Source organism: Lynx canadensis, chromosome A1, assembly GCF_007474595.2.
Source record: "Lynx canadensis isolate LIC74 chromosome A1, mLynCan4.pri.v2, whole genome shotgun sequence".
NCBI lineage: Eukaryota > Metazoa > Chordata > Mammalia > Carnivora > Felidae > Lynx > Lynx canadensis.
In genome coordinates this window covers 72576767-72603517 of record NC_044303.2, presented here as the reverse complement: position 1 = coordinate 72603517, position 26751 = coordinate 72576767, and the positions used below count along the sequence as shown (strand labels likewise).

The following is a 26751-nucleotide window of genomic DNA, read 5'->3' as shown; positions in this document are numbered from 1 at the left end:
AATTATATCTGTGTATGAAGGAATTGGTACACACACACACACACACACACACGTACATACACACACACACACACACACACACACACACACTATGTGGATGATGAGCAATAAATAGAAATGAAAGAAGAGGGGCACCTGGGTGGCTCAGTGGGTTAAGTGTCCAACTTTGACTCAGGTCATGATCTTGCAGTTCATGGGTTTGAGCCCTGCATCAGGCTCTGTGCTGACAGCTCAGAGCCTGGAGCCTGCCTTGGATTCTGTCCCACCCCATAACCGTCAAGAATAAATACGCATTAAAAAAGAAAGACAGAAAGAAGAAATAAATAAAACTGATTTATTTGGAGCAGGGAGCAGGTTTTAAAATACTATCTTCTGTATCCATGATGTAGCAGATGTAGTAGGCACAAAATATTCACATTTCATTGTATTACTGAATAGATGAATGGACAGGTGGAAATGAATGAATACAATGAGAATGTCAATTAAAAGAGCAACCCACCAGGAGAATCCCTGGGACTTAAATAAGACGAACACTGTCAGGATGGTAACAATGGGAGCTAAAAATAAAGCTGCATTTCAGCTGAGCCTTATTACCTTCCAGCCTTACATAAATCACTAGAGAACATTGACATAGTTGGGTTACTTCTGTCTCCTAACACAGAGGCACCAACGTGGCACCCTTTCTGTGGTGCAACTCAGACGGGCAATTAGGAAAATTGTGGAGACTAATAATTCGCTAAACAGAATGTACAGAATTCAACAGATTTAATGAGAATGAAAAAATACTGGGGGTGGATACCTGCCTCACATCGTAATGACATGCAGAGAAGCTTAGTTTTATAAGAATTTGAGCATCCGGAGTAAAATTGAAGAATTTTGTTTGCATCACTTGGAGATTAAATTACACGAATACTTAGGCTCTGAATGTGTTTCCCGATGACACTTAATGGCCACGTGAACTCTGTCAAGTTAATCTTTCTGAACCTGTTTCCTCTCCTGTTAAAATGCAGATAACAATGTCTCCCCCTCTGAATTAGGGTGAAGGTAAAATGGAATAAGGTGTGTGAAACGGACTAAAAGTGTGGAGTCTCAAAGCAAATTTCTTCTTCCCTAAATTCCTTTTTTACAAAAACGTTTATTTATTTATTTTGAGAGAGAGGGAGAGTGAGCAAGAATGGGGGAGGGGCAGGGGGAGGTGTGGAGAGAGAGAATCCCAAGAAGACTCCACGCTATCAGCGCTGAGCCAGACTCGGGGCTCCACCTCACCAACCGAGAGCAAGAGTCAGATGCTCAACCCACTGAGTCATCCAGGAGCCCCAAATTCCTCCTTTGTTTTTTAAAATTTTTTAAAGTTTTTTTTTTTTTTTTTTTTTTTTTTTTAGAGAGAGAGAGACAGAGCGCTAGCAGGGGAAGGGCAGAGAGATGGAGACAGAATGTGAAGCAGGCTCCAGGCTCTGAGCTGTCAGCACAGAGCCCAACGCAGAGCTCGAAGTCAACCGACTTCAGACACCCAACCGACTGAGCCACCCAGGCACCCCATCCAAATTCCTCCTTTTAAATGTGGGAGGCTGGCTGTGGGCATTGGCCATGCTCAGTTCACTTCAACAAAAGAATGATAAAGTCACGATTGCAGACTGATGTCTGAACCAGCCCCCCTTCCCACACCCAGGGGTCTACCCCCGCAGCATGGAGACCCCGTGTAAAGGGCTAAGCACTCCTCCTCAGCTCCTCCCATGACAAACCTGACCAACCACAGCCATCACTGCCCAACTGCTTCACTGTCCCTGAAATCTCCACGGATAGGGAGGACTGGAAAATGTGAGAAAGAGGAAAATCGGGCAGAATAAGGAGGGAAGGAAGAAACGAAGGGGAAAATTTCAGGTTCCAAGGAGGCCTCCTGATGACCTTCACCTGCCCAACCTACTGGGGTAACTGAGCCCAAATGACACGCAGTAGGGAATCGTGCTCTTATAAAAGGACTGAAGTGTCCACTGAAGTGTCATTGTCCATCTTCACCCTGTGAGCCCCCTCCCTCACAGTGAAACAGAACAGCACATGGGACCCTGAGCAGTCACTATAATGTAGCAATTCTGAATTTTTCAACCTCACTCCAAAAGCAAGATCATGGGTTGATCAAGGATGAACGTCCCCTATGCAAAAACAAAAACAAAAACATTCTATCAGAAAGTCCCAAACTTTATAACTTTCTATAGATAGCCTGATTATCTCCTTCATTTCCCCATTTAAAATTGTATGAATTCATGATTTATATCACAGACAATCTCAAGGCAGCATTCTTACATGGCACTTCCTGAACCCCAGTCTAATTTTAATTACCCACTCCATGTGTATGACTCCAACCTCACATTTAGCCCTGACCCTTCAGGCTCACACACTCAACAGGCTGAAAAAAAAAATATCAACTTTGGGTCACCATTGGTCCCTTATGCTCAATATATCTAGAAATGAACTTGACAACTTCCTGCTATGTTCCCCATTTCAGTAAATGGCAACAACACTTATCCAGACAACCAGACTAGGCACCTGTGACTGTAGCACTTTGCTGCCTAAAACCATCATTAGCTCCCCATTGCCTTTGGAATAGGGTCCAGTTCCACAGCAAGGTAAAAAGACCACCAGTTCTGTGTCTCGCCAGCTTTCCCTTCTGTCACTTGGGCATTCTGGGAATAAATAAAATGATTCTAGTCCCCTGCACAGATCACACACCTCTACTCTCTTTGCCTAGGACATGTTTCTCTCATTTCTTTTTACCTGCAAGCCTACCTTTGAGGTAGGGTAGGGGTAGACATGTGCATGGGGATACAAAAATGTCAGCAACGCATGAGCCATATGTCACCACCTCTGCGAAGAGCCTCATCACCCTAAGTAAAGTGTCAAATAAGCCCACGCCCAACTTTCTCTACATATCTCACTTACTCAGTTTATTTGTTGCATCTCCAGCCCACTGGGATGTAAATTCCACGAGAGGGGGGATTTTATCTGTTGTGTTTGTTGCTATATCCCCAGCATTATGGCCAAATGAGTAACAAATGCATGACTAAGCAAATCTCCCATAGCACTGTGTATTAAAATTACATGTTTATGTGGCAGTTTTGTCATTATTGTTTTTTAAAAAAATTTAATGTTTATTTATTTATTTTTTTTTCAACGTTTTTATTTATTTTTGGGACAGAGAGAGACAGAGCATGAACGGGGGAGGGGCAGAGAGAGAGGGAGACACAGAATCGGAAACAGGGTCCAGGCTCTGAGCCATCAGCCCAGAGCCTGATGCGGGGCTCGAACTCACGGACCGCGAGATCGTGACCTGGCTGAAGTCGGACGCTTAACCGACTGCGCCACCCAGGCGCCCCTTTAATGTTTATTTTTGAGAGAGACAGAGACAGAGCGTGAGTGGGGGAGAGACAGAGAGAGAGGGAGACACAGAACCCAAAGCAGGCTCCAGGCTCTGAGCTGTCGGCACAGAGCCTGACGTGGGTCTTGAACCCATGAACCATGAGATCATGACCTGAGCCAAAGTTGGACGCTTAACCGACTGAGCCACCCAGGCACCCCATGTCATTATTGGGTTTTTTTTGTTTCGTATTTTGCTAAACAGTAAATTTCTTGAAGGTAGAAGCTACGATTTTTTCTGTTTGCATTTTTGTACCATAATATCTCACATAGTGCCTCCAGCATAGTTGGCTCGCCATAAATGTTTGTCATATTAAATTCAAGTTTAAACGAAGACTTTTTTCAGTAAGGAAAGAACCTTTACATTTCTTCAGATTCACAGACCTCTTTAACATTTTGATTCTGTCTCTTAACTGTGAGGTCTTTCGCAAGTTATGGAACTTCCTCGAACCTCCATAACCCCAATAGTAAAATGAGAAGATATCCCCACCTCATCGACTTTTAAGAAAAATAAGTGCAACGACCTGGAAAGTGCTTAGCACAGTGTCTGGCATACAGACCTACCCAAGAGATGCCAGCTGTCTCATTTCCATCGTGCAGATGATGGGGATAATAAAGAACACTCGTATACAATGAATAACAGAAAAATCTGAAAAGGGCATTTGCCCCAAAGAATAGTGTTGACAAAATGTTCAGGAGACTCTCCTGAGCATCAGGGATCATCAGAACAGGGAAACCCTTCTGGGAGCACAGTGTTAGCAGCAGGCTCCCCTCAGCCAGGCCAGACAAGCCTCTGCGGCTGTGGAATCGTGATTAAATAGGGCAGCTCTTTCATTTCCCTTTTGCTGGCAAACTTCCAGGAGACAGTGGAGTTTCCTATCTACTTACACACCAATCAAGCAGTCAGGCTTAAAAAGATGTATGTATATATGTCTCTGTCTTCTGGATTGTCAAATATGACCGGACTGAAAATCCATAACTCCATTTTTGCTCAGTGACACTTTTTCAAACAAATCCAACCGCTTTCTTTTTTTCCTTTGCACCGTTAGAAGTTCTGGCAGAGTGTGTTTTGGCCTTTGCACTCAGGCTGCAAGCTCTGTAAAGTCAGAGGTCATGTTTGTCTCCTTCACTGCCAGAGCCGGGAGCCCAGATGCAGTCCAGACCCTGGTAAACGGTGTCTGCTCTATAAATGTTTATAGAATAAAATTCTGGAATCCAATTATTGATATTTAATCCTACACTAATCTGCAGAATAATTTTAATATATAAATTATACTAAGGAATTAATTCATTAAAATATCCTTGAGAGGGGCACCTCCAAGGTGGCTCCATCAGTGGAGCGTCCGACTTCGGCTCAGGTCATGATCTCATGGTTCATGGGTTCAAGCCCTGCATCGGGCTCTGTGCTGACAGCTCAGAGCCTGGAGCCTGCTTCAGATTTTGTGTCTCCCTCTCTCTCTGCCCTCCCGCACTCACACTCTGTCTGTCTCTCTCTCAAAAATAAATAAACATTAAAAAATAAAATAAAATAAAATACCCATGAGAACCATATTATCTGAAGTTTTGTAATATATGACTGCAGCTGTTCTCACGGTCTCCATCCTGGACACTGTCACTGGGACTGCTGGTTTCGTAGGCCTAGAGATGAGCAACCCATATCGGTAGCAGATGGCTCTCCTTGGGGGGAGGAGTTAGACTAATTTTAGGAAAGTGAGCCCTTTCATCCCTTGTCTTGGCCCAATGTGTAAATTCTCTGAAGACTTTCCAAGGCACCAATAGGAGCACTGTGAATATCAAACGCTTTCCATGCACAGATTCAGTTCTCTTACAGTTTTTGTGAGAATCAGAAAGAAGCTTGAAAATAGGGAAATGAATTTTTTTTTAATTTAAAAAAGTGAGCGAGGAGAGCACATACCTGAACAGAAGTCATCAGAGTATCTGTCATAGACGGCCCTACAGTCCCTTTCGTCACACTCACAGGTGTCCCCGTGAATATCTCCCCAGTCTCCAGTTGGGTCAACATCGTGGCAAGAACATTCACCACACACACAAGTCCCTAGATGAGAAAACAATTGTATATGGTTTTAGCGAAGAAACACCATGAAAGAAAGCATCTTACATGTTGCTTTTTAAAATCTTTTGCTTACTGTGTATTTGGAAAATACATATATTGGATAAAAACATTCTACAAAGGAAAAACACCATCTAATGTGGACAGCAGAGATTCTTTAATAGACAAAAGTTATTTTCTGTGTCTATTATTGTGTGGGTTGTGGGATGTGCCCTTAGCACAGTAGTGGTTTCTTTCCAAAACAGCATCAAAACAATGAATACGAGTTAGAATCCTAGCCCTCAAGAAATCTGCAATCTATCTGACAAAAGAAAGCTACTGGATGACTGTAGGGTCATGTACCAAAATGTAAAAGGTGGTTGTGCCTGGATTTTTTAAAGTATCTGTATCTGGGGGCACCTGGGTGGCTCAGTCGGTGGAACGTCTGACTTCGGCTCAGGTCGCAATCTCACAGTTCATGAGCTTGAGCCCTGCATCGGGCTCTCTGCTGTCAGTGCAAAGCCTGCTTCAGACCCTTTGTCTCCCTCTCTCTGCTCCTCCCATGCTCAAATACTCTCTCTTTCTCTCAAAAATAAAATAAACATTTAAAAAAATAAAAATAAATAAATATCTGTATCTATATTTTAAAAAATGAATACCCTGGGCTTTCATAATAGTATAACTGATGTGGGTGCAGGGGATAAGGATAGGTATATGCTAAGGTGAGTCCAACCTGACACTGAATAAACGATTTAGGCAATACAGGACACTTGTTCTATCCCTGATTAGCTGTGTCTACAACAAAGGTTTTCTGGTCCTTGGAGATGGGCTAACAAGGAAAAGGAGGTAAGCCTGTGCAGGGATTGGTGTCTCTCTCCCGCCCCCCACCTTCCCCCCACCCCGGAAGCAATAATGAGGAAGAGTGCCAGGGGAGACGCGGATGGTTCCTTCTGAGAAAAAAAAAAGACATGTTGCTGTGCCTCCTCCCGACTTGCCTTCAGGAACCCCCGAAATCTCACTGCTACCCAGCCTCATTTGAGCATGCTGCCCCCAGTCTGCTCTGCCAGATCTCCAAATCAGACAGCTCCAAGTGCAGGAAAGGACAGGCAGAAGGTGAGACCTCAGGGGTTGGCGAGTAGTGTGTGTCTCTCTCAGAGCCCACATATCCCTGCTGCAGAACCGGCCCTGATCCACAGCCCAACCATTGCCATTTTTCTCCTCTTTCCTTTCAACATCTCACGGGAACACAGCCCAAGATTCCTATACTGACATCATGACAGTGATGACTGGACCTACTGAATAAGAAGGACGCAGACAGAAACACGTCCTTATGTAGAAAAGGAAAACATAACATGAATTAGTGGGATATATAGTCAGACCTATTCTGCATACATTAAAAAGAGGACTTTTCTTTATAATTTTTCTTCCAACTTCAGGCCTTTTGCTTTCCTTTCCCTATGTATAGAAATTTGGCCCATTTCACTCTTCTGCATTAATTTCTTACGCCATTTTTTGAAAAGAGAAAATTGGTTGTATGTTAAGGTTTCCCACATAAGCATTACCTGATAAAAAGCACCATTCATTTACAGAAATTAAAAAATATAATTTTCCAACTTTCCAGACTTTTATAATATTAAAAGAAGGAAATATGGGGGCGCCTGGGTGGCTCAGTCGGTTGAGCATCCGGCTTCGGCTCAGGTCATGATCTTATAGTTTGTGAGTTCGAGCCCCGTGTCGGGCTCTGTGCTGACAGCTCAGAGCCTGGAGCCTGCTTCCAATTCTGTGTCTCCCTCTCTCTGCTTCTCCCCTGCTCATGCTCTCTCTCTCTCTCTCTCTCTCTCTCTCTCCTTCAAAAATAAATAAAAACACTAAAAAAAAATTAAAAAAAAAAGAAGAAGGAAATATGGTCACTTATATATACCTTCAGGCAGGCAACAAATGGTCCAGCATAGTTCTCTTTTATCTGCCAGTACAGCTAATAAGGGGGAAATGACAAGTAATTTCAAAGATTTCTAAAAAAAAAATGTTTATTTATTTATTTTTGAAAGAGAGAGCAGAGGAGGGGCAGAGAGAGACAGGGAGAGAAAGACTCCCAAGAAGGCTTCATGCTGTCAGTGCAGAGCCCGATGTGGGGCTCAAACCCATGAACTGTGAGCTCATGACCTGAGCCAAAATCAAGAGTCAGATGCTTAACTAACTGAGTCACCCAGACCCCATGTGTTTTCAAGGAGTTTTAAAAAGCATTTAAATAAAACTAATTTGATTTGATATCAACAGTTAGTTAACTCACTTTAAGGGACATTTTAGCAATACCAACATATTCTTAAAATTCATATCGAAAGTCAATCTAAATTTTATCTGGTTGTCTGACACATAGTTTCTATACCTGTTCTATATCATTTTTATTATTGCAGATAAAAGTGACTCCAGATCAATTCAGTGTTACAACCAAGCCTTCGATTTACTCATAATTAAGACAAAAGGGTTTCTTGAATGTTCTCTAGATAATTAGATGCTCATGCTGTAGACGGTTCTGTTAGTCAAGAGACATTTAACAGAAGTATCTACAAGAATTGCCTTTTAGCTGTACTATGCTATTTCTGGATGGCTGCCAAAGAAATTACAGTCCCTATGTTAACTATTTGTTCAGTGAAGCTTAAATAACTACAGCAACTTTCTTATCTTTCTGCTTTGTTACTCAATAAAAAATAAGAAAGAGAAGACTGTTGGCATTGTAAATGTTGACTTACATCGAAGTCAAACACTGTAAAAGACGACCTCCCCCCACACCCAAGGAAATACAAGGAAAAGGAGGGTTAATGATGAAGAGCTTTGTTTTCCTCCCAATTCATAGTAACATGGATGAATGACCCACCTCTGTTACTGCAGATTTGGCCATCTGGAGATGTGCATCTTCGCTTGCTCTCCCAGGGGGTGATATCACACTGGAATTCACATTTATCGCCATGCCAACCAGCCTCGCAGTAACAGTTTCCACAGTAACACTTTCCATGGCCTTTACCCAAAATGAATTTTATAGAGTGAGGGGGGGGGAGCAACTTTTAAAAGCAAAATTAACTTTCTACCTCTTTGTGATCATTTTTGCCTTTTGAAATAATATACCAGCTCTATAATCCTTGCTTAAAACAATCAAGTTATGGATCTGTCCCCCGCACACCATGGTTGCGCATATACCTCCATAATCGTACACAAAAAGCAAGAGCAAGTGTCTTGTAACTTGTCCTAGCCAGGTAGCTGGTGAAAATGAAAGAAATTTGAAGAAATGACATGAAAGAACGAGACAGGCTGGTCTACTACCCTCCAATCTCAAATGCACGCATCAGAGTCAAATGTATGTAAGCATTCATGCTAAGGGCATTTCTTGAATTAGTCATCCAAGGATTTCATTTGAAATCAACCATTGAGAAACCAGTGGTACATATTTACTTGGAAGCACATCATTAATGACTGAACGCTTCCTAAACCAGAGGAGATATTTCACCTTTTCGTTCAACTGTGTCCCACAGCTGTTGTGTTCCACCACGTAGAAAAGAGGTTTTCAGTTAAACCAGTGTTTATTACTCCTTTAGGCCAATAAAATAGCATGGACCCCTGGCCTCACAATCAAAGCCCTTCCTATTCGTCAAGGGGACAGGATGACCCATCATTTTGTGTTCTGATGCCACCACATCCCTTCAACTCCTCGTTTTAAATTTTACCCGGCTTGTTTGTACTTACATCCAAGCAACCCCTATTGAACTGTCACATCATCGCTTTCTGCATCCATATCTAGCAATCCTACAAGTTCCCAAAAGATGGTAATTCTATTTACCTCAAGTTACTTCTTAGATCCTCCCTTTTTGTGGTTATGTAAATTCCTAGGAGTATAGTTATGTATTCACCCAACCATGAATGTGTGTTTGTTCTTGTAAATATGATGAAAACGAGGGTCACGCTGGATTTTGCTTAGTCTATTTTTTCCATTTCATAGAATTATGTTTTATCAGAGTCTGTAGCTAAAGTCATTGTTCTTCCCTCTCTCTTCTCCTGCAGCCATAATTTCACAGGGCCCATGGGAAACTGAACGTGAGGCTATTTTTTCTTCCTAAACACTATGGCATTTCTGGCTCATGGCAAAAGTGTCAGTAGGGCCTGCAGAACTCACATAAGAAAGGGGAATGTACAATAGAATATTCTTGTCTCTTAACCTATTCTTGTCGATGAAAAAAAGCAGACACACATCAGAGAGACAAAGGGAGAGAGCGAGAGAAAGAGTGCTACAGTGAGATATAAGAAAGACACGGGGAACCAAGCACACGATGCCATGTTTTCTACCTAAGTGAGCTGTAATTTGGATGTCCATGGAAAACCTCTTATTAACTGAATAGTCAATGATCATTTGTACAACAAATTTTAATTTGTTCACTTAAGCAAATGTAAAGGATATTAAATTATTTCATCAGTGATAAAATATAAAAGCTATACCTTTTATTTATGAACTCAACAGTATCTATCTCTCAGGTACCCACACAAAATATCACATCCCAGTACTATGTCCTCAGGAACTTGAGGATTACACTGGAAAATAGCAAGACAACTGTGTGCTAAAAGCTTTTCTAGAAGTTGGTTTTTTCAAGACTTGATTAACTTTTAAACTAGAATTTATTTCCTTTGTAATTTCAGGAAATTTATATAAGGTGCCACATATGTAAGGATTACCATGACATTAACAAATAATCCCAAATCTATGTTCTTTACATCCAAATTATTTGTATATTTATAAAATTCATAATTGAATCAGGGTCTTACTAAAAAATCATTGAGATATAGGTGAATAAGGAAAGAAGAATCATGTGAAATTACACTTGGATGTAGACCAGAAAAATTAAGCAGATATCCTCACAACCCAAATGAAAATACTGTTAACAGGACACATTTGGATAATGGAGATAAAATACAAGCTTGGGGCAATACACATTCCTGACAATAAATATCATTCTTTGCTTTCTGTAAACTGATGGAGCAAGAAAATCTCCTTTAAATTGTTTTACCGATGGGCTGTAGAATCACCTCTTAACAGATTGGTTTCATGCGAATGAATGACATGTGGAAAGATCTACAATCCCAGTCAAAGTCACTCCCAGAGGATATTTACCGAAGTGCTGGTGTCTATGGTCTGAAACTTTGTGCCATGAAATTGCTTAAGCCTCAAACAAATGGAAATAGTAAATGGCAAGGTTGGGAGTTAAACATTTCCTGTTGCGTGACTTCATGTTAAATGTTTATATTTACACATGCAAATAGACTTTGCTCTGGTGATGTGTATCAGAACACAATGGCCCCAAGCATGTTCCCTTCCTCTTTGTTTTTGGTCCATAATAATTGGAAATGAAATATCAGGAGGAGGATAAATGCATAATATTTGTGGGTGGATTTACCTAATTGTTCTAATTATTTTGGATTGAGTCCATTAGCAGAATTGTCTGAGCAGCATCTAGCTTAGGTCACTGCCTTGAAAAATGTAAATTTTTGTGTTTGTCTGTTTTATTTTGGTGGGTTGTACAGCAAGGAAGCCAGAGAGAGCCAAACAGACCTAAAATAAGAGTATCTGAATGATCACAAGAATTGAAGCTGCATTTTTTTTTTTTTTACACACAGAGGGACCGCTTGTCCTAAGTCAGTGACACTTTCCCTATGGCTCTCTCGTTCCCCCTGCCCCACTGGCCCCTGATCCTTCCACAGAAAATGCTCTTCTGAAATCACTCATTCTGTAGGCAGAATAGGATTCCATGGATTGGAATCTTGCCAGAGATAAATGAAATAAGTAATTGCTTATTAATGAAGAGATGAGGCCAGGGGTAACCAAGCTAAAACTTTTAACAAACAGCAGAGATGAGTTTATGTAAACTGAAGGGATGCTCATTGCTCTCTCCTCTCCTCTCCTCTCCTCTCCTCTCCTCTCCTCTCCTGTGCTACCCATAGTTGCAAATGTAAACTCTGGGAACAGGCTGGCAGACAGGTAAGCAGAAGAAGACACTTTGGGTGATAAGGAGGGGCTCTTCTCATGGAGCTCCAAACTCCAGGGCCCTGATGCAATTCTCCATGGGGAGGGGTCAAGAGCACAGTCTTTGGTATCAGACACATAAGAGTCTATGCAATTGCTGGAATGACCCTGGGTACATTACCTAGTGAATGGGAAGAACTTATTACAGTGCTGGGCACTAGCAAGCGTGGCACATATAATAACTGGTACAACAGAAAACTGGATTGAGTGCTGTTCATAGAAATGCCATAGGAACATAGAAAAGATCATGAAAAATGTTATCTAGGTATGTGGTGGGGAGGGAGAGATTCTAGGCTACTAATTCTATTGGCCTCCAATGTCTCCAATAGGACATGAGACTACTCAAAGGCTGATGATTTAGAAAGGGAAATGGAATGAAGTTAAAACATGCAATTGAGAGACTGGGAGAGCAGAGACAGAATAAAAGTGGCCGTGGTAAGCAGAGAAGATAAAGTACCAGTAGGACCACTTCAGGACCACACAGTTGCCTATTGTCATAATGATCTGGCTCTCCCCTGGAAGCAGTCTGATTTTGCATTTATGAAGTACTAGTCTACCCTAAATGCCTCATATGAAGTGTTTTCCAAATAAACATAAATTCAGATTAAATGAGTAAACTTAGTGCAGAACCTTTATAGAGAGATAAAAGTATAAGAAAACAGATCAAAAATCAAGTTACTTTTACTAATTTCTGCATAGTGTACCTACCTCCACATATTTCTTCCGTTTCATCATCTATGCATTCTCTATCATCACACTCACAAAATTTACCATAAACAAGGCCATTTCCATCTGGATTATCACACTTACACCTGCCACAGTGACATGTACCTAAACCATGAAAACAAAACAAAAATTATTTGTTAGGTGCATATAAATGATAATGAATTTTTTTTTAATTTTTTTTTCAACGTTTTTTTATTTATTTTTGGGACAGAGAGAGACAGAGCATGAACGGGGGATGGGCTGAGAGAGAGGGAGGCACAGAATCGGAAACAGGCTCCAGGCTCCGAGCCATCAGCCCAGAGCCTGACGCGGGGCTCGAACTCACGGACCGCGAGATCGTGACCTGGCTGAAGTCGGACGCCTAACCGACTGCGCCACCCAGGCGCTCCGATAATGAATTTTTTTTAAGTAGGCTTCACGCCCAGTGCCGAGCCCAACACGGGGCTTGAACTCATGATCCTGGGATCAAGACCTGAGCTGAGATCAGGAGTCGTATGTTCAACACACTGAGCCACCCAGGCACCCTGATAACCAATGGTTTTTTTTTTAATCTATCTCTTTCAAAGACAGAGACAATTCAAATCAATTTAATTTTCAATTGTGTATTACTGTGGGTAAGATGAGATAACAAAGTTCTTTCTTGGTGATTATAGTACAGCAATTATATTTTATGACACATAACTATTATGATTGACCTCTAATAGTTTCATTAATGTATGATGTATTTATTCATTAATGTAAATATGACCTTCCCAAGTGCAGAGCTACTTTATACATGGCCATCCAATCAATGCATGAATGACTATCTTCTGATTACACCTGGGTCTGAAGTGAACTAAAGCAGAAAATTCTAAGCATTGTAAGGGAAGTAGCATTGCTTATCTTCCTCACCAGTATTTATTCAATGCTTTGCACAATATTTGAGCATAACATTTATTAATAAATATTTGTGGAATTCATTAACAAATGCATAAATTAAAAACTTAGAATCTCCTAGTAATTTCACTTGCACAGTGTTAAAACTGATACATACATCCTTATGACAATAGGACCAGGGCAAGTTTTCATAGGTATGGAGTTCTGGAACCTCACCAAAACCTCAGGGCAGCTCAGGATGACACAGAGGCTCTGGAATCATCTGGTCTACCACTTACTATATATATATATATATATATATATATATATATATATATATACCATATATATGTGTGTGTGTGTGTGTGTGTGTGTGGTGTGTATGTGGATTTAACTACAACCCTCGAGAGTGATTTCACTGACAGTAAAACAGCATTAAAATGATATTGAAAAATAGAATTTCCATTTAATGAACTTCCTTTTTAATACTTATTTTTACATTTGTAATTTATAATCATAGCCATCAACATACATGCATTGAGACCTGACCACTCACCAGATAGCCTCCTAGACTTTGGAAATGCAATGGGAGACCAAGTCAGCCATAATCCTCCTCTCAGAGTTTTATATGAGTAAACCAATATGATAAAATAAATGGAAAAATGCAAAATGTTGCAGAAGAGCTTAGCAGGGGATTTGACTGTGACATGGTGGTCAGACAGAGTCCCTGGGGAAGTAGCTCCTAAATAAGGAACTGAGAGCAAAGTAAAAATAATAGGCAAGTGAAGTGAGATGGTGGAGAGGCCCACTTCCCACTAGAGACTACAGCAAAGGCTCTGTGATAAAAGAGGAAATAAGAAGAAAAAGTCAAAGATGGCTGGAACATAGAAAATGATGTGGAAAGAGGCATAAAATGAATAAGGTGACTAAAGGTGCCATTTATGGAAGTCTTATTATAAGGTCATGTTAAAGATTTCCAACCTTAATCCAGGAAGAATGAGAAGCCACAGAAATATTCTCTACCCGGGGGTCATGTGACCAGGCATGCATTTTTACCAGATTACTCTAGTTAATACATGAGGAATGAACTGAAATGAGGCACAGTGGACATGAGGACATGTTATTACATTTGTCTGCAGGAAAGAAGACAGAGGCAGAAGAGGGTGACAGCAGTGAGTTAGAAAGAGGCAAATACTCTTGGGGGTATCTTCAGGGGAAAGAACAGATGACTCAGTGATTGAGTGTATGTGGTGAAGAATCAGGAGGAACCAAAGATGATACTGATATTTGAACTGAGCTACTGGATATTCGCAAGTCTGTATGTGGTGTGCCCCAAAACACATGGATAAGGGGGATTTGTATCCAAATCCAGGTTTTAGTAATCAATAGCTATATATTTCTGAGGCTGTTATGTTCATCTCTAACTCTCAAATTCCTTATCTGCAAATAACATCTGCTCCATAGAGCAGTTATGAGAACCCAGTGGTAAGTGTATCACCCAGCCATCTTTCTGAAAACAATATTGTGTCCAGTTATGCCATAGGCTTCCAGAAAACTTTGAGATCTTCATCTTCTTCCATGAAGATACTGAGTATAAGAGTCGTGTTCCCAAACATTTCCTCCAGACTCACTTTATATTGATGGGCCCCACAACGTCCTGTCTCCATATGCTCCGCGTGATTCTGTCACCTGGGTCACTTGCAATTAGATATTATATTTAAGAGATTTTTCTCTCACAGCTACATAGAAACAGTGATTTTGCAGAATTTGAGCTAATTATTTTTCTTCCCTGAGAATACTCATATGAATTTTACATTTATTAAATTTCACTTTCTTTGTTTTTTTCCCTGAAAACTAATTTATAAAAGTTCATTTCAAATCAAATTCTGTAATGCATGATATTGTCTCATCGCATTTTCTCTCTAATTATCACCCTTCCTTTTCATTTTCACGTTTATTCATGCTATCTTTCAACCATCCACATATCCATTCATTAAATTTTCTTGCTGCCGATTATATTGTTAACAAAGTACCAGGTGCTATAGGAGATATTAAAATGCATAAAGTTGAAACTAAGTAAATCATAGAGCAGGAAGATGGAGTTAGAAGACCAATAGTTTTTACACATACATATGGGACCAGATGACACAAGGGCCTTTGCAACAGATTTGTGACAGATGCTATATAGAAAGTATAAACCTCAGTCTGGCTCTGCAAAGGAGGAAAGGCACAGTAAAGGAGCAAGTTCTTGAGTTGACACTTGATGTATGGATAGAATTTCAACACATGGAGGTGGAGAAAAGGCTTGTGATATTGAGGAAGGAGGCTCGGCTAAGGAAAAAGGATGTGGAATTTAAGAACAGGGCAGAGTCTGGCTTGAGTTTGGAGAAGAGGGTCAGTTTAAGGCAGAGAGTAGAGGATCAAGAATATTGGCTAAGGATTTTAGAATTTCTCTGTCGGAATACCAGGAGCCTCTCATGGTTTGGGAGGAAGGTGTGACCTTGTCAGGACAGCGTACACAGTAAGCTGTTTTCAGGAAAGACAGGAAGGAACAGCCTCTACCTCTGAATTCTATATCTCACTGACACCCCAACAGGCAGGCTCCCTCCCATCTACACATCTGAACCATTCCTGGCTAATGTGGGACGTTTACAACACCTCAGAGACTTCCTCTCTCACCCACCAAGTAGAATTCACAACTGAGGCTCCAAGATATGGCATATGGAAGCCCAGGCAAAAGTGACAGACTCCTGTGTTCATGTTATGTCATACTGCTTCTTTTTCTTGGTTGCCAGTGAGCTTGGGCTCTGGGATTGGTCTTCTGATTTATGCTAGATTATTTTTGCTCTGACTTTTCATTCTGACTAATACAGCTGAACTCTCTCTAGGAGGACTTCCCTCTCTTGACCACCATCCATACTCCTGTGTGATGGTGCTGGAGCCCCACTTTGCAGACTGTGCCTTGCCTTACGCACCCCTATAGAGTCAGCTTCTGGAATGCCGTTAGACCAAGTTCCATCTCATCCTGCCCTGTGGTCTTCCAGCCAGTCAGGTGCCTCCTCTTCCCCTTCTGCTTCAAGCTGCTTCCAGAAACCACATCATAATATAAGGGAAAATATTAGTAGAGATAACTCAGAGCCTAATGCAGTTGTAGGGGAGTGGTCCAGAACTAGGCTGGTAGAAATAGACATTAAAAAAAGAAGCCATGTACGACACAGCCTGCTAAAGTCAACTTGAAAGGCTTCTATACTGAATAGACAGTAAGAGAGAAAAGATTAAATGTAACACTGAATATGAATAACCTTTTGGTGTAGAATCTCACATCTAGTTGTTTATCCTGAAGGTATGCCTCTAAAAATATGAAAACACACACATACCAATTTATTCTCTGCATTAATATTTGTAATTTCAATATATTGGAAAGTGTCTAAATGCCCAACCATAGGAGATTGAGTGAATAAATTATGTCACCTGTATAGAGCTGAGTCCTATACATCCAAAAAAAGAATGAGGAAGATTTCTGTGTACTGATGTGGAGTGAATTCTAGGAGATGCTGAGTGGCAAAGCCAGAGTGCAAAAGAACATATATGGCATGTTATTTTTTTGTGTAGGGAATGAATGAAAAACTAAAAATATAATAACAAATACATCTATTTATCTTTAGAAAAAATAAACACATACACCATAAAGCAGAACGCAGTAAAGCTGATTACCTATCAGGTACGAAAAGAAGCAGGAAGGAAGGATTAGCAAGAGAGTGATGATTAATTAAGAAGGCTTTTTTAATATAGTTTTGACTTTTGGAAGCATGTTCATGTTCTACATATTGCAAAACAAAATCAGTGAGGACGGAAGGAAGGGGAAAAACTCTAAAACTGAAAGCCATCTGAAGTAAACAAGCTCAATGTATTTCAAACGAGTACAATCACTACATTAAAGGGAGAGAAAAAGAAAGAAATCCAAGTAATTTATGAACACAGCAATTAACTAAGTATCCCAATCTGGAGCATGACTGGCATGGGGTGGAGGTGGGAGAGGAGATCAATTGCCAACAAATCCTAAAATTTTTTGGTAGATTTGCTTTGTACAGTGGTATGCATGAAGCAATTTTAAAAACAATTTTAGGTGTAGCATAAGACTGAACAAATGACAAAATATAGCCATGATGTTGGAAGCCAGAGTCCTCTCACCATGAAAAATGAGACATGCAAATATGGAAGGGGAAAAAATAGGAAGTAACCTTGTTGGGGGGTGGACTGAAGTTGGATGTATTGGTGTGAATTCATGATTTCTAAAATATGTATGTGTATGTATATGCATATACATGTGCATGTACATATGAATGTGTATATATATATATTCATGCATGTTTACTAGCCTGTTTGCAGAAAGGGCCAACAAGCAAATTCACCCCAGTAGAAATAAACATCCCTAGTGCTCACAATTTTTATTCTAATACCATTCTTAACCTAAAGAAACCAAGGTTCTTTAGAGAAATGGTTGATTCCAAAGCTGTGGCAAGCCAGATACAATATGATTCTGGAATATCTTGTTATGTCAGAAAGGAAAGATTTGCTGAAACAAAATAAAACACAACAACGGAGGCACATCACAAAGACTGAGAAGCTATCTTGAAGGGGTTCCAATTGCCTAATCTGAGACAATCTGAGCACCAGAATAATTGAGTGCAATAATGAATAATAAACCATTGAAATACTGGGAATTATGATACTGGAGTGATAATAAATCACTAAGTAAATGAAATACCAAATAACTGGTTGATGAGAGAAGACTCTTAATTGTGGTAGAATGTTGAGTACCAACTGGTAAATATGGAAGGAATGTTGGAGTTTGGCAATAATCATATTTCAATCACCAGTGTAAATACTGGGTTAGGTGAAAGTCATCAATGGATGGTAAATCAGGGGTAATTGTGACAAGGATGTGATATCTTATAATTTCTAAGTGTTTCCCCACAGACTGCTCATTTGTTACAAAGGCAAAATCAGTAATTACAGAGCTGAGACATCAGACAACACCTTGACCGGGTGATCAAAATTAACCTCACCACTGAGAGCAGATGGGTAACATAGATTTCCAGATGACACATCCTGAGAACACAAAATAATCTATCTTTCAATTCAGCTAAGAATGTATGACATGAATCTAATCATGAGGACACATCAGACAAAGCCAAAATGAGTAACATTCTATTTAAAAAAAAAAAGGATGGAGACAATTTTCTTCAAAATTTTCAATGCTATAATACCATCGTCTGTGGAAATGGTCCAGATTAAAGGAGGCTAACAAGATATAACAGCTAAAGATAACTCTGCCCTAGACTGGATCCTACAGAGGCAGGGAAATGCTGTAAAGGACATTGTTGGGCCAATAAACAAAACTGGAATATGGACGGTAGATTACATAAAAGAATTGCATCACTTTTACAAAAAAAAAAAAAGATAGAGACTCAGATATCTTAAAACTGCATTCTATATCTTACCAAATATGTCTGATCATCTACTGAAACAATTCTGTAAATTTTCCCCTTTAAGGTATGCTAATGTAGCAAATCACGTGTTTTTTCCCATAATGTTGAAACACTGGATTCCTAGTCTAACCCCTATTCAGTTATAATGTGTTATTACAAAGAAAAAAACCTAGATTTTATTTGAAAAATAAACAATAAAAAATAAATAAATCCAAAAATAAAGGACAAACAAACAAAACAGAATTCAAGTCTTACTACTGAAAGAAGTTTGGAAAGCTGGACGTTTTCAAAATGAAGAGGTTCCGTGGTAAGTGTGTGTGTGTGTTGGGAGGGGTCGATGTTAGGAACTGGAGGTAGAAAAATCCTCCTGAGAAGACAGAAAAAACTGATGTGCTGGAGAGAAGGAGAATATCAGTGAACACAAAAAGTGACCTGTTAAGGACATTTATCATGGTCCTTGACCGATCCACTCACACCTTGCTTTGGGTATGGCCTTTATTTCTGCTAGCAAAACCCTCTTACTGCATTTAATCTACACAGAGCAATTCACTGCAATCTAAGACTGTAGAAAGATTCTAGCTCTGAATATAGAAGGACTCTACCAACAAGGGGAGGAGCTTCAGGAGGGAAGATTCTCTAGTCAAATACTTGTCTTTAGCACACAAAACAATGGCTCATGCCCATTGATCTCCATAAGAATTACCTGGAGAGCTTTAAAAACCCACCTCAGGCCAGCCCATACCCACCAAAACAACTGAAATAAAGCCTCTAGCATTGTAAGGGAGCATTCTCAAGTTCAGCCAGCTTTGAGAAAAGCTGACTTTTGAGGCTCCATGCGCCCAAGTATGAAAAGAGTATTAAATTATAGTAATACCATCCTAGTATTCTTGAAACCAAAACCAGTTGTTTTGTTTTATATGGTTTTGGTAATTAATTTTAACAGCTTCACTATTACTTTCTAAAAAATGTTTTTAAATGACTTCTGTGAGATGCAAAAATATTTTAGCCAAATGTAAAATCATGACGTCACTCTATTCTTCTATGTGCATCTAAAGCTTCTATCAAATTAAAAAGATTTGCTTCTATTTGATACTAAGGTATAAATTCAAAGCACCCTTGACCTGTAATAGAAAATAATTAAATCAGTTTATATAAATCCTTTTAAAAAGATTTAATCCAGCATTCAAAATCATAGCTCACAATTTACATAAAATGTTGTTGGGGTGTTGTTTCCTGTGAATATCCTGCTTGAAGAAGGCATTTGGAACAGCTGGAGAGCATCAAACTTGCCAGTCTCAGCAAGATGACATTTTTTCCCTATTGATTTATCTGAATTTCATTTCAAAAATATATACTCAAAAGCATTCTCTCTCAGAGGTTCCACATTTCTTGACGCCTACATGTTTCCATTAAAACCCAAATTTGATTATTTAAGGACTTTCATAGATTTCTTACCTGCATTGGAGCAGATGACATCTTGAGAATTCTTGCACATTTGGTTACTCTTTTTCTTTGTCAGGTCACAGTGAGCTGGGTATTGGCAGGCATCCCCAAACCATCCTTCGTCACATTTGCACTTGCCACAGTCACACTTACCATGGCCTGAGGATTTAACAACATCCAGTCAGACTCAAATTGTTTTTCAGAGAAACCCATTATTGTAACTGAAAGTCTTAAGGGTGAGGTTGGTTCAGGACTGAGTTACAATGAATTAAAAAACATGTACATTATGGAGGCCGAGGGGTAATGCTAATGCATACAGTATAATGGAATATGAGGATTTTATTTCAATAACCAAAGTTGATAAATCACTCTTAAACCATTAATTAATTTGTAGAGACACTAGATCATAAACTAGAAGTTTAATTATACACTTCTAGTGTATAATTTCTGTCAGAAAATTTAACACTAAAAAACAAAGATACATCTAGTACCTCCACATTTAAGACAAAAAAAGCCCAATAAAAATTATTTCCATTTAACTGCATTTTATAACACTTAAAGCCACCACTCTGAGTAACAAGTCTTACATGAAACTCCACTAAACTAAACACTGGCCTTTGATTTATTGGCATTTAGCATGTAATAAAGTTTAATGGACATATTAAATACCACCTTGGGATAAGACTGACATGGAAAAGAAGCACATACTTTGTTTCTTAATAAGAAAATATGGTTCAAGAATCAAAAGGGTTAAGAGCCATAGTCATCTACCACCACAGAAGTTTCTCAACTTTTCATGTTCTTGAGTCAACATTGTGCTATTTTTATTCTTATGATAATTAACTTTATTAAGTCTTGGTTAATGAATCCTACCAATGTTTATATTGACTACACACTAGTCAGATCCAAGTGTAATACATGTACAATACGTGGCTCTTGTCCTCAAGTAACTTAAAAAGTAACTTAAAAAAAAAAAAGATGGGGTTATCTTCAGCCAGAAATATTCGTCAGACCTTGTGTTAAGTTGAGCAATATAGTCTCCTATAGAAATAACAGGAGAGAGATTCTGTGAACTTCTTTGACCTTTAAATGAGCCTTGAAAGGTGAGCAGAGTTTGAATGGGCTGCAGGGAGAATATTCTTACATTACTCAAAATAATAATGCTATGTCCCAATGCCTGAAATTCATAGACCAGAGTGGAATGGAATCATTGATCTAGTGCCAGCAGTCATTCAGTGTGGCAGCCAAAATCCACATGATGAGGTCCAGATGGCCAGTCAGAATGAATGACTCGGAGGTGTCCCATTTGGGCATGTTCAGCAGAGCCTGACTCTATGATTGGTTGTGACTTTAAAACTCCTCTGAATGTTGCCCAGTCCATGTAAATGTTTCTATTCCTGTTGCATTTTTCAAATTAATTATTCTATTTTGCAAACAAAACCTTGCATGCACCCTAATTGTAATTCATTTTATCCAGTGCACATTACTGTCAAATTGATTGTATCATTTTGCATTCCTGTCTGGCCCTACACGATATTGTCAATCTCGGCCAACTTGGTATCATTTACAAGCATAAGTGATCTCTCCTGCCAACCATCCAGTCTATTTATAAAAGTATTAAGCCAAATTCTTGAAGTGGCTAAGTCTCTTTTTGCAAAGAAGTATCTCGGTAACTGTAATTACTCTTTTATAATATTAGTGTATTAGGTTGAACCACATGAGATCACCACTATTATTAGTTTAATACCAGCTATTTCTTATGGTTCATCTCAATAAAACGGCTTTATCTAAACAGCAAAGAAAATGGAAATGATTTAGAAGATAATGAAATGCAGTAGCAATGATTTGCTGAATCTGGAATAAAAGAATACTCAATGTTTCTTTGGGATGGGACATTTCGGATCCTAACCAACGGTATATATAACAGAGATGGGTGGTGGTGGGTAGGCCAAAGGTTACAGATTTTTTAAAGGTGGGAGATTGTAAAAATATAGGGAAACTAAGGAAAATGTACAGATGATAGGAAAGGACCCTCCATCTCAAACTGACCCAAAGAAGCATTAGGGGGAGCAATATTCTAGGGTGCTTACACCCCAAAGTTAGCTCATGGAGGCCCAGGTTCAGAAATTTCTTCCATAAAAGATTCTGTGATAAAATAAACATGGGAAAGAGTCCCACTATATATTTAGTGTGTCATGATATAAATCAGCACACTGAAGCTTCTTAATGTCCTGTCATAAAAAAGCTATTTAACTTTCACTCAGAATACATAATATTTTTTTACTAAGATGCCTCTTTTTCTCATAAAGCACATAAATTTCCTAGACCACACTTAGAGCAACACTCTATTAGATAATGTGCTTTCAACTTTTCATTTAGCATCTGATCAGAGATTAAGAAGATAGTCAATGTAGGACAGGGTCATATGCCTTTATATTGTTTCTAAACTTTATACCCAGTAAAGGTGTCCTTGATTCACTTTTTCCCTTTTAGGAAAGTGAGTAGAAATCAATTTTTTTCACTGTCGAGAATTATCAAGTAATACCCTGCATGACCTAATTTGGAGGTAAATATATAATTTCTTTAAGACAGAAAATAATCTTCAGACCATTTTTACTCTTTCTCTCTGGTTAATAATTTCTTGAGCAGACCCCAGGGAATAGGGTTGCTATCTTATTGTACTTATATTATAGGTCATCTCCATTACAGCATCAACAATATGGCTTCAAAAACATTCCATTTTTCAAGATAATTTATCCGCTGGGAATGATGGCCCAGGAGAACCAAAGAAAAACCCCTGTATCTTAAGGCCCAGAAGAGGGCTCCTATTGTCCAAGGTTGTAGAGTGGTCTTTGCCAGCCATCTGAAATCCTAACCACCAGAGCATTCACCGTTCTGGCTGTGTAGGCCTCTCGAGGTCTGTTTCTTCTCCAGAGAACCCTTAGAAAATGTGGTCTTAAAATGAACAATCCAAGATGCTTGGCAATATGTCTGTTGCCCTTCAAATAAGTTCCCAAGGAGTCAGGAGAAAACACACACACAAAACAAGTATGTCACAGAAATGCCAAAACAGCTCCTGCCAAAGTAACAAGGAAGAAAAAGTAAAAGGCCATTCTTGCTGTTTCCAGGTTGGCAGTCGAGTAGCCAGTTGCTGGAAAGAACAGACAAGCCATAGTGGAGGGTAAAATCCAGTAGTTTAGCATCGTATTCAGGTAAGAATGTGGAGGCCTGGCCTGCTTTCTCCAGTGCTTCCCTGAGGTGAGCTAAGCCTTGCCTCGATCTCCACTGATAAAGGAAACCACCCCAGCAAAGACAGAATAAAGTTGCTTTTGTGATTCTCTAACACGCATCAGCAGCTCCACCATTACTTCTGGATCACTTTTACCTTGGGAAGCCTAACTTATGCCAGGGGCAGTGGTGACGAATTTGTTACATTAATGAGCAATGCAGAAGTGGTTGCTTTTGATTTTTAAATTAAAACAAACTGCAAATGGAAATAAAGACTTTGCCAGGATTGAAGAACTTAAAAAAAATCTATTAGCCATTTGTATATACCAATGAAAAAGAATTGTACCTACCTTTTCCAAATTAAAAAATAATAATAGAGACAAAGAAGATAGCAATGAACTCTCTTCCAAGTCTACTGATATTTTGGGTAAAAATAAACTGCTGAAACTAATGTGCCTATCAGATTAGCCATATATCTGTGGTTTCAAGTCTCAAAAGGGGAAAAATAGATAGATAGATAGATAGATAGATAGATGATAGATAGATAGATAGATAGATAGATAGATGATACATACATACATAGATGTACATATAGGTAGGTATAGGTATAAGATGAATGGATAAAAATACATACATGAAATGTTACTCAGTCATGGGAAAGAAGGACATCCTATTGTTTAGGACAACAAGCATGGTTCTTGAGGGCATTATGTTAAATCCAAAAGAGAAAGACAATCACTGTATGATCTCACTTATATGGAGAAATCTAAAAAAAGCAAAAAACAAAAAACAAAAACCCAACCAACCAACCAACAAGCAAGAAAACCCAAGCACATGGAAAAAAGAGATCTGGTTTGTGGTTTCCAGAGGCAGGGGGTCAGGGAGGAAAGTTGGAGGAAGGTGGTCAAAAGGTACAAATTTAGTTAGAAGGAGTACTCGGTATACAATGTACAACACGAGGACTAGGATACAAGGAAGCATTGTCTGTGTACCTGTATGAGACGATGGATGTTAATTACACTTGCTGTGGTCATCATTTCCCAACCCGCGTAAGTCATGTCATCATGCACCTGAAACTTGCACAGTGTCACCTATCAATTACATTGCAACAAAACTGGGAAAATCCTGATTATTAATTATTATCTCATGAATACTACTAACAAAAACTTTATAATTTAGATTTTAACATTTAGATGTTAAAAACTGACTCTCTCTGGGGGTCAAATAAGCTAGAACCTCTCTAGAACCTCATGGTAACCTCAAAAGAGATTATCTTAATTTAGGCACTCAGTTGGCCCTGCAAATCTATTTGTGTTGGTCAAATTGGCAAATTCCCATGACCTGCACTGTGTCCTACTTTCCAGAATATTCAAACAAGCTCACTTAATAGGCTCAAATTTTCTTCTATTCTTTCGGAGCCGCTATACGTTCCCCAGCCTTCTCTAGGTATAAGAAACAAAAGAACTTACTATGCCACATCTAGAATTTAACAAAAGATTGTGAAAGGATCCCTTATCGAATATTATAATTATTTCATGGTTTGCGATAGAATCTTGACCCTTTTCAGGACAGGGGCACCAGTCCCTGACTTGCTTCTCAGGCCAACAAAACATGACTTCTTAGATACTTCTGCTTTCCATTCCAGAGAACAATGGAAAAATTCTGTGTAACAGAGAGCTTTGCCCTAGAAAATAAAAGGTCTGAGCTCTAGTCCTGCCTTGACATTAATCAGACACGTGACCCTGATCAGGAAATTAGAAGAGAGGAAAAGAACAACAGTAATTATTAGCTTCCAGGTACCATAAATACTTTATACAGGCTAGTCTGCTTTATTTTCATAAGAAGCCAGTGATATTTTGTTTCCCAGTTTTACAAAGAAGAGGACTAAAGTATAATTAGCTTGCTGAAGGTCACATAGTTTACAAAAAACAAAGCTGTGTTTTTTCCATTACAGCCAACATTATCTGTTTAGTTTCACCGCAACAGACTTGAAAGGACCCTTTTTGTTCTAGCAAAGGTGGTGTCCGTAAAAGCCATGGATTGGTGGCTTGACAGCACTGGTCTATTTATTGCCGTTTCCTTTTGGAACTCACAGGCCCCGAACTGGATTATTGATAATCCTTGGTGAAAGAACTCCTAACAGTAAGGTTATCAGACTTTACTCTTTAAAATTAGATAATGCTAAAGTTAGTAGATAAAAGAATTCAGGCCCTAGTCACCTAACTTCTCTAGACCTCAGTGCTCACCGCAAACCACCAGAAGCCCAGGAGAGAGACATAAAACAAAATTTCCTTTATAACATAACCCTGCTGATACCTTGATCTGAGACTTTTAGCCCCCAGAAATGAGGGACAAAAATGTCTGTAATTTAAACCATCTGGTTTTGGTACTTGGTTATAGCAGTCCTAACAGAGTAATATAGGAGAGCTCAAGGAATGATTTCAAAGAATTACAGAAAAATAAAGGCTTATCATTTTACACATCTGAGTTTGTGGCTTGGAAAAGTAATTTTAATCCATATGCTTCAGAGATGACTCCATAAATAATGGCTGAGGCCAAGGCCATCTCTGAACCTCCCAGGCAAAAATCTCTGAACAACAGTATATATTGCTCTCCATTAACTTGTGTCCAAAGGAGATAGGAAAACAATTTAGTAGAAATCCCCCCTCTAATGAAACACACTCCCTAGGCAATCACGAGAAACAGGCCAAATGATTCTTTATGGTGTATATCTCTGTTCATTCTACTTAAAATTCCTCCATTCCCCAAATCATGTTTCCTAGAAAATAAAACCACTTCCTTCACGTGAAAAGAATACCACACCTCTCCTTCTGGCCCAACTGCATTACTAAATTCCTGTGGGCTGTGCAAATTGTCCCCCATATAAAGGTTCCAAGCTATGCCCAAGAAGTAGACTTTTTATAAAAAGTCTGAACTTTTATAAAGAGTGTTTGTAAAGTCTACTTTTTATAAAATCTATTTTTTAATAAAGAACTCTTTTATTGCTCCTTAAATAAGTCAGTGCCAGGGCTAAAATCACAGATTATCTATGATCACCTCATAATCCTCAAATGTTATGATCAAGCAATTCTCTGGAATGTTATTTTTTCCTCATACAACTAAAAAGGAGCAGATGGCAACAATTTATTTTTTTATTTCCTTCTCAGTTCAAAAATTAACAAACATTGTATGTTCAGTTAACTTTATTATAAATCTGCTAATTGCAATGATTTCCTTTTCTATTAACTCAGTAACTCCCTAGGGTACAATACCTCTGCTCTAAGCTGTTATAAAGTAGGTAGTTAATAAAAGTTGTTGACAATTTAGTTGACTTGATTGGGGAAAAAAATGAAAACTTTCTCTTCAAGCAGGTAAAGGACATTAAATCATGCATTTTCTACAATATAAAGATCAGTCACCAGAAAAATATTTATCAGTAGTTGGCATGGAGACTAAATTGAGCTCATTACTATTCATTTTTA

The 26751-nt window shown here is 39.0% G+C and overlaps 1 protein-coding gene across 1 annotated transcript in view; it reads right to left on the bottom strand.

Annotated features, from left to right (window-relative positions):
• The window catches only part of ITGBL1 (integrin subunit beta like 1), a 211302-nt gene that overhangs the window by 106540 nt on the left and 78011 nt on the right, over positions 1-26751 (bottom strand). The window contains exons 3-6 of the mRNA XM_030313629.1: positions 20054-20200; positions 12234-12356; positions 8337-8477; positions 5327-5467 (exon numbers count right to left, since the gene is read on the bottom strand). Coding sequence (XP_030169489.1) covers positions 5327-5467; positions 8337-8477; positions 12234-12356; positions 20054-20200 — 552 coding nt within the window. The remainder of the gene's footprint in view (positions 1-5326; positions 5468-8336; positions 8478-12233; positions 12357-20053; positions 20201-26751) is intronic.